The 12051-nt window shown below is 38.3% G+C and overlaps 1 protein-coding gene across 3 annotated transcripts in view; it reads right to left on the bottom strand.

Annotated features, from left to right (window-relative positions):
• Positions 1-270: 270 nt before the first annotated feature.
• The window catches only part of LHX9 (LIM homeobox 9), a 30298-nt gene continuing 18517 nt past the window's right edge, over positions 271-12051 (bottom strand). For 2 of the 3 annotated variants that reach the window (XM_054981221.1, XM_054981223.1), the window contains 2 exons: positions 9178-9380; positions 6830-7087 (listed from right to left, as the gene is read on the bottom strand). In XM_054981221.1, coding sequence (XP_054837196.1) covers positions 6830-7087; positions 9178-9380 — 461 coding nt within the window. Of the gene's footprint in view, positions 543-6829; positions 7088-9177; positions 9381-12051 lie in introns of those variants that run through there. The other variant, XM_054981224.1, reaches the window with a different exon arrangement.

Genomic DNA, 12051 nt, shown 5'->3' with positions numbered 1-12051 from the left:
GTGACAGATGAAAAAGTGCATGCAGATTGCTTTAATTTTATTTTTAAGTCAGAAACAAATAATACTAATCTTGATCCCTATTATCTTGAATGAGTGAGAATTTTCTCTTTGAATTTACAAAAATGTCATTGAACATATATGACTAATACACATTGGCAAGCAAGTGGAATGAATGCAGTTTTTGGATCTTATTTTACAGTATTTTTGCTTGACAAATGTGAGTTCTTTAAAAAAAAATGGAAGAATCTTCTCAAATAGGACTGGGTAGTCCTGCCAGGTTGCTCTGATGTCATACACAGCCTTCATGTTTTTAGTTAGACATCATCAAATAACATGTGTTAACATTCAGGAAATGACATTGAGTCTATTTTTTAAAATTATTTTTGGCTCAATAAATTTTAAATGTATGGTTTATCATAACCTAATATTGTCTTTGTCTTCACTGCAGTGGATTTCCGATCAAACTTTCCCCTTCTTTTAATACTTTAGGGAATTTTCAAACGTCGGGATGTTTGGCTGTAATGCCCCAAGATTTGTTCTCCCTGAAAGAAATCATAGTGACAATTTATTAAACTACAGAGCAACCTGGCTTTTAGGGGTCTGTACTTTTAGTTTGTGTTCAATATACCTAGCAACTAAATCTTGATGCATTTCATCATAATTATTTGTTATAATTTTCATGCAACTACTTCAACTCCTAAACTATCTGGGGTTTGAATTTTTGTTTTGTTTTTAGAAAAAACATGGCACCCTGACCCAAAACACACAAGGGCACAATCCAACAGCAGTTAGTTCGGATTAAGTCCATAGGAAAATGGTGGAATGGGACAGAACCAAGAATAGTTTAAAACTCATTTATTTCAAAGGCATTTTCTTTATGCCAACATTCTGGACTGTGCCCCATTTGACTTGGAAGTGGATTCCAACTATTTTCAGGGAAATTTAACTTCCAAGCAATTGGCCCCAGCCTACCTAAAATTAGTTGCACTTAGCCCCATTGAAATCAGTGAAGTTTAAATTAGTCACAATTAACCTATCCCGTTCATTTCAATGGAACTTAAGTGTAACTGTTGTTCATTGGATTGGAGCCATTGTAATTAGGATTGTAGGCTAAAACAGGTTATAAATAATATCAAATCAGTGGGGCATTACTTTTCATTAAAAAACAGAAATCTTAAATTGTATATGCACTATGAAGGGAAATCTAGAAAGAATTTCTATTTTAAAGTACTGATTAAACTCCCTTGACTGTGTCCATCATCACTCATTCACACATACAGTAAAAGCAACACAACACACTGCCACAGATAAGACTACAGGGTTTTTTTTTTAAGATAATGGATGGTAAATAAAACTCCTTCAATTCAAAATGGTTTATTCACACAAATTTAATAGGATATATCACAATTGTTTGGTCCATAAATATTTAGGGGAAATAGTTTCTATACAATGCATTTCTCAATAAAACAAAGAAACATGGACAAGTTTGCTAGACCACTTAACTGTACTATAAACACGAAGTTCAATATATAAGATTATTGAATTTATCAACTATATCCGAAAGAGTGCACAACTGCTTTCTATGACATGTTTGTCCCCTCTACCAGGATACACCATAAAAAGAGTTTCAGAAATAAGAGGTAAAACAGTACAAAACTAGTGAGGTGTCAAAAGGGCTTAAAACAGTTAATTTAACAAACAACACATATATATCCTGATTTTTTTCCACAAGCTTACTCCCAAGTTATAGCATAAGGCACATTGCAGAACTGAGTTATAATTAGTCTACTTAATAAAGTAGATCTATAGTACCATATAGTTGTTCTGTCAAAGAACAAAATTTATAAGTATCAATATTTTTGTACCTGTAAAAGTGTATTAATAAAGATCTGAGCCTTTCGAAGGTTGTTTGGTCTGGTTAGTGGTAAATGCCCATAAGGTAATAGAAACAGGGAAAGTTCAAGGTTGGCACCTCAATCCTAAATGTATCAACTTAGAAGTAAATTCCATTAATGTCAATTGAACTTACTTCTAAATCACATCTAAATGTGCTTTAGGCTGGCAGCCTTAAGCTTCCTAGAATTGATGACCACACTTGCTAAGTATATAATGACAAAGACACGTTTTCCTCTGTTACAGTGTTAACATCTCTTCTGATTTTTTTTTAAATAAGCTACTTTTCTGTGCTAATTTTCTAAAAACCCTGAGCAAAAGTTACAATAATGCACTTTAATATGGGCAGTGAACTGTCAGTATGCATCCACACATTAGTAGAGAGAAAAAAAATCTTTCTTAACTACTTTGTGTACTAAAAATAAAAAATTTAGAAAGAGAGAAATTTGATTGAGGGGGTATGGAGGGAAGGATGAAATGAAAAGTATTTGTGCAAAAGTTATTCTTAACAATCCATCCAAACAGATCTTAACAGATCTCTGTTTGTTTTTTGAGGGGGGTCCCATATCTAATTAGTGTTTTTGCAGAGTAAAGGATACAAATGAACATTCACCACTGCCCAGACCATTCAGACTTTTAGCTTAAATAGTTTTTTTAAAAAATAAACCAAACACTTGTAAGTGTAAACTAGGAAAGGTATTTCAATCAGCAATGCATCCACAAGGCTTCTGAGTTTAGCGGCTTCAAAGTTTTTCAGCTTTAAATGCACAGTTTGCAAGATTTCTAATGTATTTTCTCTCTGTACTAAAACATATTAAGCAAAACATCTAAGGGTCTGTAATGAAATATACTTGAGCCCATTTTGATGGGCTTTAGCATTCTTATCAGTGTGATAGATTTTGGTCAGCGTGTGTGTTTGGATTATCACAAATGTGTAAATGCACACACACATACATTATGAATGAAAGGTGTTTAATGGATATAATCCAGCAAATGTTTGCCATGACGGTTGCCCCATTGAAAGTAGAGCAAGTACAACTCCAAAGGGGGCAGATGATGCCCCTTGGGCCATTTTGGGTTGAGAAAATATCTCAGAGGATGCAGAAACCCCTCCTCCCCATGCCACAGTCCCAATCCAGATTGGGCCCTGTTGCTTTTGTTTTCTCACAGCTGTCATTACTATGGGTAATGCAGGTCAGATCAGTAGAACCCTGACCTAATTTATGACCAAACATTTTGTTTGGCCCTTAGTTGTGACTAATAGATGTACCTCCACTTTCAGAGGGGTTTTCGATCCAATCCTATGCATATTTACATGGAACTATGCCACAATGCGTTCCATTGGATTTATTCCCAGGTTGGTGTGCATAGGATTGCAGCCTTAATCAGAACTCACTTTGCCGGATTATCCGTTTTCAACTTTATGCATTAAAATGGCAGGTATCATCTCATGGAAAATCTAAACAATGCTTAAAAAACAGAAATGAACAAGAAATACTAGAATTAGCTTTTAAACATCTTAAGAAATCATATTTTGCTTATTTCCATCTACCCTGAAAATGACTTAAAATGTCAAGAGTTATCTTAGTAGCAGACATCAATATTAATATTTTAAAGACAGAATGGTGTTCTTTTTTAACTAATCTAATTTTGATTTTAGAGTGTGCTCCAACCATCATACTGGGACTTGAAAGTGATCCTCTTTTGCTGGATTATGCTTGTAATGGAAAACAAAACTGGAAAGGTTTCAACACAGTTTAACTTCCAGTTATTTAGCTATAACCCCCAACATCATTTGAAATAGCCCATTCATTTCAGTGGAATTAGTCCAGCAAAAGTATGTACAGGACATTTTAGCCCTAACTCTAACAAGTGACTGTATTCTAACAAGATCTTCAGACTGGCATAGATGATGGAAGCCCTTCCAGTTCCAAGCACATTCCAAATTTAAGCGCTTCAGATATCTTTGTATTTCAGTGAGAGAGTTCAGTGTCCTGTTGAACTCATCCTCTGAAATCAGTAGGTTTTCATGACTACCTTTATCTGAACTGTGCCTATTATTACTTGAAACTGAGTTCTACTGAAAACAGCAGAATAGTATATATGCAGTGGGTCCTATGCTGGTTTATTTAGAAGTAAAACTCACTGTAGTCAGTGGTGCTTCCTCCCAAATAAGTGTTCATAAAATTGTAACCTTGGTATCAGTTGCTACTGGATGTGTTAGAACTAGGATGGTCAACTTCTCTATTTTCAGGGTCTGCTTAGTTTTCTGGATTGTCATCTGCCAGCCACAAGGGATACAGACTGACATATTTACAAGTAGACCAGCTATTTGATAAAACTGGTGCCATCTAGCAACTGGAGCTTCATGATTATAGAGTGCATGCACTAGGGCTCAGCTGCAGTACTGCACAGAATGGCCAAAGAGAGATGTAACAGAAATGTGGATCCTCTCTCTCTCTCTCTCTCTCTCTGACATCCACACAGACACATTTTTGAAACAAATTGCCTTTCCTTCTGAGGAAAAATTATTTGGTTGTGTCAGTGGAGCTTTGGGGCCCAGTCTTCAGGCCACTAGTAGATTATCGGTGTGCAGTCATCTGTTTATTGAAGTCTATCGGATCACAAAGACAGATTGTGAGGAGCTGGCTGGCTCACCTCTTGGATCTGGAATCTACACACCCAGGGTTCTCATAATCATGCATGTTTAAAGGTTAAAAATAGGGAACAACTTTAAGAGTCCTGACAATTAAGCATGAGAATCAGGAATTTGAAGTAGTTCTTGTACAGCCTTTCAGTTCACACTAGAGTGGATTGAACATGGCTAAAGCTTGTTATTCGCAAAGATGTGAATATAGTCACTGAGCACTGTGCAAGAGCCCAGTGACCACACCCCATCCCCATGCACAGTCATATTAAACTTCTGCAATAGCCTGTGTGTATAAATGTTATGTGCCTAGGTACTGTGCGTCTTTATGCTCTACAAAAAGCAGATTCCCTAACTGCACATGTAGTTTGTTCTTGCACAGGGGCCAATTCCGCACAGCTTACCTGAAGCCGAGACGTTGCGGAACATGCCGGCAAAACCGCGAAAAATCGCGTTTTCTCGCACGAGTTTTGCGCGATGTCGCACAAAACTCACGCAAGAAAACGTGATCTTTCGCATTTTTGCCGGCATGTTCCGCAACGTCCCGGCTTCAGGTAAGCCATGTGGAATTGGCCAGGCTCTGAACGAATTACACTGAATGTGCATAAAGGCAGGACCAGTGGGCAAGATAAGTTAATATAGACTTCCAGTTTTACCATATATCAGTACCTGACATATAGTAACATTTTCCTTACTAATTTGCAGAATAATACAGCCAGCATATTGTATTTTGCATTTGAAGAGAATGATGGAGGAAAGAGGTATGATTTTTGCTGATTGTCCTTTCCCTTTGCAGACCTCTATTTTGTCCCTCAAGCTATTCCTGAGGGTCCCTGGACTTGAAAAGACAGAATTTCAGGCATGGTCAGGAGGAAGGAGGAGTTAAAGTCCTGCTCCACAAGCTTCACTTCACTCAGGGTGGTTTGGATTTAACCCTAATCCTAAAGGATTACAAACACACAATGGCAAGTTACTATTTAGAGTCTGCACCTACAATTATTTTATCATGAATCTGTATCTCATGTGTGGTAAATTCCTTCTTACCATGTGACAGGCTGAAACAGGTGACTGGCTGTGCAATCCTATGCAAAGTTACTGTTGCCTAAATTCACTGGAATCAGTGTTTAACTGGAGTATCTCTGCAGAGAACTGCATTGCAAGTTACCTCTGAGTGAGAGCACACACCCTGGAATTGTATGGTTGTATCATGGCTCCTAGTAAGTGGTTGTTTGTATCCACCCTGTTATAGACCTTTATTAAGTCATTTATTTTTACCCCTGTTCACATGGTGTCTGTTTTTGTGGTGGTGACTTTTCTCCGTAGCCTAGTGTGGCTTCCTATGAGTGACACAGAGGTCAGTATCTCATTTACAATAACAAGCAGGTGTCAATTTGTCATGTCAACCAAACCACAACATGGTGTGGAGGTGATGTGCAAATCTCTTTAATTCTGCTTGTTACAAAGGAGTCACAACTTCACATTTGAAGAGTAGGAAGCCACTGTGGTCTATAGAACAAAAGGATTGCCATGAACCCAGCAGCCACATATATCACATTGACTTGCAAATGAATAGAGGAAGATCTTTCTGTAATCACCGTTTTTATCACAGGAGTGATCTGCATGCACTTCAGTAAATGAAAACAGTAGCATTTAAGAACAGCCTTTGAGGCTGAAAATTTATATGGAAGCAAGTTCCACTGGACTCACTGACCTGGCCAGCTCTGTGATGGGACAGAAGGAGGCAACCAAATCACATGGCAAATTGTCAGCTTTTTTTTTAATTGCTGGGGACTGGCACTGTTTGCACTTTCTACTTGGGCACCAAAATTTCTTCTCCAGCCCTGCTCAATGGGACTTGCTTACAAGTATATCATATTTAAGATTAAGGTGCCAACAGTTTGACGATAACAACCTGTGGCTTTATTTGGAAACACAATTCTCCAACTTCTATAGTAACCAATTTTTTTCAAGATTCTGGAAATAAGGAACATACAATTTTAAGAGGCACTTAATAGAATGATTCAAAACTCCCTTTGATTAGGCAATGTTTTTTCTTTTAAAAAATCTAAATACAATTTATAGACAGAGCATGTAACTTTATAGTAGAGTTAGGTTACTGCAAACTCATTTGCCAAGTGGCTGCAAAAGCTACACACCAAGCTGGTTTTTCCCAAATAATTTGTGGGTTTGTTTTTTAAAAAAAGTCTTGCAAATAATAATAATAATAATATTATAATAATAAAGAAAGAAGAAGAAAAAAGTAAGAATTTGCTTTTTAAAAGTCAAATGTTAGAAAAGGTTTGTTAAGGTAGTTTGTGAGGGGCTTCCGGAATCGTGGCTGTCCAAGTTAGAGGTCACTGATGACACTACAGTGATAGTGGGATTGGTCAGGTCTGTTAAAGTGGTCGCAGTGCCGGGTGGAGTGAGAGCGCCGCTGTCTGCTGAAGGCGGTGCTGGAAGTGACGTGCCATCAGCTTTATCAACACCCCCATTCTCCTGTCGCAAAAGGTTCCTTCTGAATTTGGCTCTTGCGTTTTGGAACCAAACCTGCAAACCAATCCCAGTTGATTTCTTTACCAATGTTTGTCTTTGTTTTGAGTGATTTTTTTCTTGTTTTGTTTAATGCATTTTTTTAATTGTAGGATTCAGTGGGAGAGGGTGGGGGGGACAAATCATTTACACCAGTGATTTTGAGACTTTGTGCCAGCAGAAAATTCTTTCCTCACTAACCCATTTGCTATAAGCTGCCACAATTGTGGGAACTCAATGCATTGTAGAGGATTCTGGGGCATGTTAAAGGTCCATATTCCATTCACACAGAACACTGCCAGGCCTACTTGGTCTCATCACTGTCCTAGGAGAACTAAGATAGCATTCAAGAGTATGCTCTGGCATACCTGCCTGCAACTGTACATTATGGAGGGAAATCTAGAGTTCTGGGCAAATGACCGCTTGGGGAAGCTTTTTTGCTACTACTAGTCTTCTGATTAAGAAACCCTGATCAGTACAAAAACCTCCCTCATTTGAAAGGTTTTCTGTTGATTTTTATTTTCGTCTATTTATATGCTACACCTAAATCTATAGGTGCTGGTAAACACATTTCTGTAGCATATGGCGAAATACTGCTACAAACAGGCTTAAAAAATGCTGTTCATTCACTAATTCTAGAAAAGAACTTCTTTGATAAGCTAACTTATTTTTTTTTAATCGCCACAGCATCGTAATAAAAGGTGGGTGGACTGAGTTTTGTTTGGGATTGTAAATTTACATAAGCATTTTAGACCCTTGGGAGCAAATGCCGGCAGAAGAACACCATCTCCCATTTTCTTACATGGATAGCCAAGAAGGGAGTTCAGCACAGTGCTGATGATCTCTTTGGTTTGGTCACATACCTCTGCACATAGTACAGTATATTAATTACATCTGCTATTCATTTGGGGGTGGCTTCTTTGGACCTGGCATACAATATATAGGAAAGTATGGGTAATTACAGGATGTGGCTTACTGTGGTATCTTAGGCCACAATCTTGCATTTATTTTTAATGGGGAAACGTCACTAAGAAGTGACTTTCTATCCATTATCTTTAAATGGTGGCCAGTACTTTGGAATAGATCCAGAGGAGAAGAGAACTATGGTTCTCAAAAGCTTATGCTACAGTAAAGTTGGTTAGTCTTAAAGGTGCTACTGGACTCTTTACTATTTTAGTACTTTGGAATGTATCACTCAGTGGTGAAATCTGAGATTTCTCACAGCCTGGAGAATGATCCAAAGCTGTTCAGTAGCATGCATTCCAAAGATATGTCCAACATGAAATTATAATAGGTAAGTTTGTTTTTAAACACACATAAACTTAATGCAGGAATGCAGTCTTGGATGCAAATCATGACCAAGATTCCATGTGATGTATCTACTGCTAGACTGCAGGCAACAAGTGGAGGAATCACATGATCCAATGCTCCCCATGAAAACAAACAAACAAACAGTCTTCCTCCATAGTCAAAACTAGTATGTTAAGAAAAAGGCCATTCCCCTCACTACTGGTTTTATATATATTGACAAGTTTTTGCTATGGAGGAGCTTCCAGAAATTCTGTCCCTACCTGTGGCCTGAAGCAGTCCAGTCCAGCAACAGATATATTACTTGGGGTTACCAGTCAGGAACAGCAGCTGATACTTTAACTTTAAGGGAGGATCCTCAGTATTATTTTTATCCAAAAAACATGAAGAATTGCAGCAATTAAAAAATTATAACTAAAACATGTGCTTCACATAACGGGGGGTAAAAACAGCGCGCAGTGCTAACAGCTCATTTCACTTAAATGAAGCTTACTAGTTACTATTTTAAATCAGGAGGGACACCATGTGAAGGTTACAAATCTTTCACCCTGATGAGAGCAAAAGATTGCTCCTATGGGGTGGGAGTCTCCCACCCAGGAGCTGTAGCCTCATACTCCACCATAGAATCCCTTTGGTGCATTTGGATCTTACAATCTAAATCCCTTAATCCTTTATGGATCTGTTGAGGGATAAAACTTTATTAAGCTAGCACAAGGGAGATGCAAAACCTGGAAATAAGGGTTGTGCTACTTTTAAGCGGGAAGAGGGTTGGGAGAAAATTTGTAATGGAAACTTCTTACCTGCAGAACTCTCTTGGTTAGGCCTGTTTTCTGAGCAAGCTGCTTGAGGTCCTTGGCATCTGGGTTGTGGTTAATGGCAAAGTAGGACTTCATGGTACGGAGCTGGTGGTGTTTAAAAGAAGTGCGCATACGCTTGGTCTTCTGAGATGGAGGGTAAGGCTGCTGGTCTCTGTCCAGATGATCTGCCTCATTTTCATTACAACCTGTTCAGAAAAGCCACACAAGACAAGGAGTTGGCTAGAGATGTTATTTGTCTGATATCCACATACCATTTTTTAAAAGGTAAACAAGGGTAGAAGACTGACATATTTCACCATATTATGGGAAGTTAGCTAGATCTGTGTAACCATGGCTGGTAGCAAGGGATGGGTATTACAGTATTACCCATCGTGAATATTTATTTACTGAATATCTAAACTACACATCAGGTGGCAGGATTTTTGATTCTGCAGATTGCCTTTCGGACTACTCATCGTAAAAAAAAACCTCCTTGTATATTATAAACTAGTACCCCAGAGGGAAAGGCATAATTTCTTACCTATTTGCTTTTAACATGAAGGAAGGTGTTTTTTTAATATGGGAAAATTCAGAAATATCAAAAACATACACATACACTACACCTGTGACCTGAACTCATGCAGTCCAGAATTCTAACACTTCTTTCAGCATTAGATCGTTGTGGTAAATAAATATAGCGGGATGGAAGAAGAGAAGTAGTTTTTAAGTTGAAATGCAAAAGGGATCATAATGATCTTTTCTGGCTTTAAACAAGCATTATGTCCCTTGGTCCACATCTGCTAAGGGAGGCAGTGTTTTGAAAGTAAGCCTGCCAGGTTTCACTCCTTTAGTATTATTTTTAAGACAAGCCTCTTCCCTGAGGGAAGAGAACTTAGCTGTGTGTTCCCAAGGAATCATTTAAAACCTTGCTCATCATATTTTTGAAACTTCACTAGCTTAAATCAGCCAACTGTGGCTAGAATTACATGTTATGCAGCCACCTTGTGAAACCTGAAAGTTACTTCTCTACAGAGTACAATTTGGAAGGGATGGTTTTCAGTTGAGAAATCCATAACACTTCCCCTTTATCACCCCACAGCTGGTTTTTGCCACATTGTAGGGAGGGAATCTATGTTTCTATGCGTTTCAGATCCATGTACCTGGAAGGGCCACACAAACAATAGTCCAAGCCTGTAAATAAATACGGCTATACTATCTTTTTCAGTTTCTCCAGCCTGCCTCTGAATTTGAAGATTGGTCTCCGTGGCTTAGGAACATTCACATAATATTAACAGTACAGTGTATTAGTTCACATTAGTCAATATGTAGCTTTTTTTCTCCATGTTGGGAAGCTATGATAGGCCTCAGCTTCCCAGAATATGTATTCATCAAGTAAAAAGCCTGCAAGTTGACAAGGAATTTAGGAACTTCACACAGGGCCTTGACACTGATGTTCTAAGCTTTGTGTAGCAAGGTTGTAAGCCTTTAGCTGTAAGGCCTGCAGTCTGTTTTGCTCCCTCCCAACTAACACTCATAAAACCATCATGTATGATATGGAGAGCATATATCTGTGTGAAGGCTTCACCAACGTGATCAGTTTCTGGTGGGTGAGATCAATGAATGTATGTATTTGGGCCTCGTGTCATACTTTTTGCTCTGTATGTAGTGAAGAAAGGTGCAAATTGCAAAGTTGCTTTCATACCTCAGTGAGTATTGACCCTGCACACCTCCTGCTAGGTCACAAGCCCCCATAGAGACACTTTTTTTGCTGCTAATACACATGCGCAGTAAGCAAAAGTGCCATGCCTCATTCATTCCTTAACTAGCAAGCTGAAAGGAACAGCTGGAGAGCAGGATGAATGAAATATTCCTTTTTAGCAAAAGCATGGCTCTTCTATTTCTCTGTCATGTGACTTCCTTTCACATGCTTGCAGTTCAGTGGGACCTATACTGCTTTCCTGAGAGGTGGATCTTGAAAGGTTGGACTCTACTGCTGTATGCTGTGGAAGATCTGAACCAGTGCTTACAGGCACTGAATTTTAATCTACAGCAGTTTTACATTCTTTATAAAACTAACTGCATCATAGATATTTTAAAGTATCCTTAGAAGGACTATGTCTTTGGGGGAAAGGAATATATTGCAAACCATTCCCTCGAGGGTTTTTAGGTGCCACTGACACTGCAGGTGTACTTGTACAGCTGAACTGAGCCAGTTACCAAGAGAAAAAACAAGTCTTCTAACACCCTGATCCTATTATGTGGAAATAAGTGGATACTGTTATGGGGATGCTATGTGGGTGTGAGTAGATTTGTTTTAACTATTAAGTTCGAAAAATGTGATCACATTTCAGGATCTGTTTAACAAAACCAGCTCAACCCTGTGGGAAAGGGGAGAGACTTCAACAGCACTGCTTAGATTGCAAAGCAACCAATACAAATTAAAAGAAATGTAAATGATCAGTTCTAAAGGAATTTAATTAGTCTGTATTTAAAGCATGTCTGTGAGTGTGTGAGCATCATCTGATTTCCATGCACAGAGACACCTTGGACTACTTCCCAACAGTTGGCTAGATTTATTCAGGAAGCTTAGCCAATCCCCACCCCTGAGAAAATGATGGAAAAGCATACATTATACGCTGAACATTACATCAGTCCATGGAGACTGTGATTTTACAGTTTATATATTAAAAAAGAGGTAAAGCATCTCACATCTGCATTTACCCTCCCCCTCCCATAAAAAAGAAAGCTAAGATCTTTAAACAATTTTCTCTCAACTGCTCTGTGAAAGGCAAATCAACAAATACAAGTTATCTGGTTCTTAAACTATGGTCCCTCAAGCACTGTCAAGTGGTTCCTGAGATGTTAATTAAAATAAAT

This window comes from Eublepharis macularius, chromosome 5, assembly GCF_028583425.1.
Source record: "Eublepharis macularius isolate TG4126 chromosome 5, MPM_Emac_v1.0, whole genome shotgun sequence".
Taxonomy (NCBI): domain Eukaryota; kingdom Metazoa; phylum Chordata; class Lepidosauria; order Squamata; family Eublepharidae; genus Eublepharis; species Eublepharis macularius.
The sequence above is the reverse complement of the archived record's forward strand: the minus strand, read 5'-3'. Positions and strand labels throughout refer to the sequence as shown.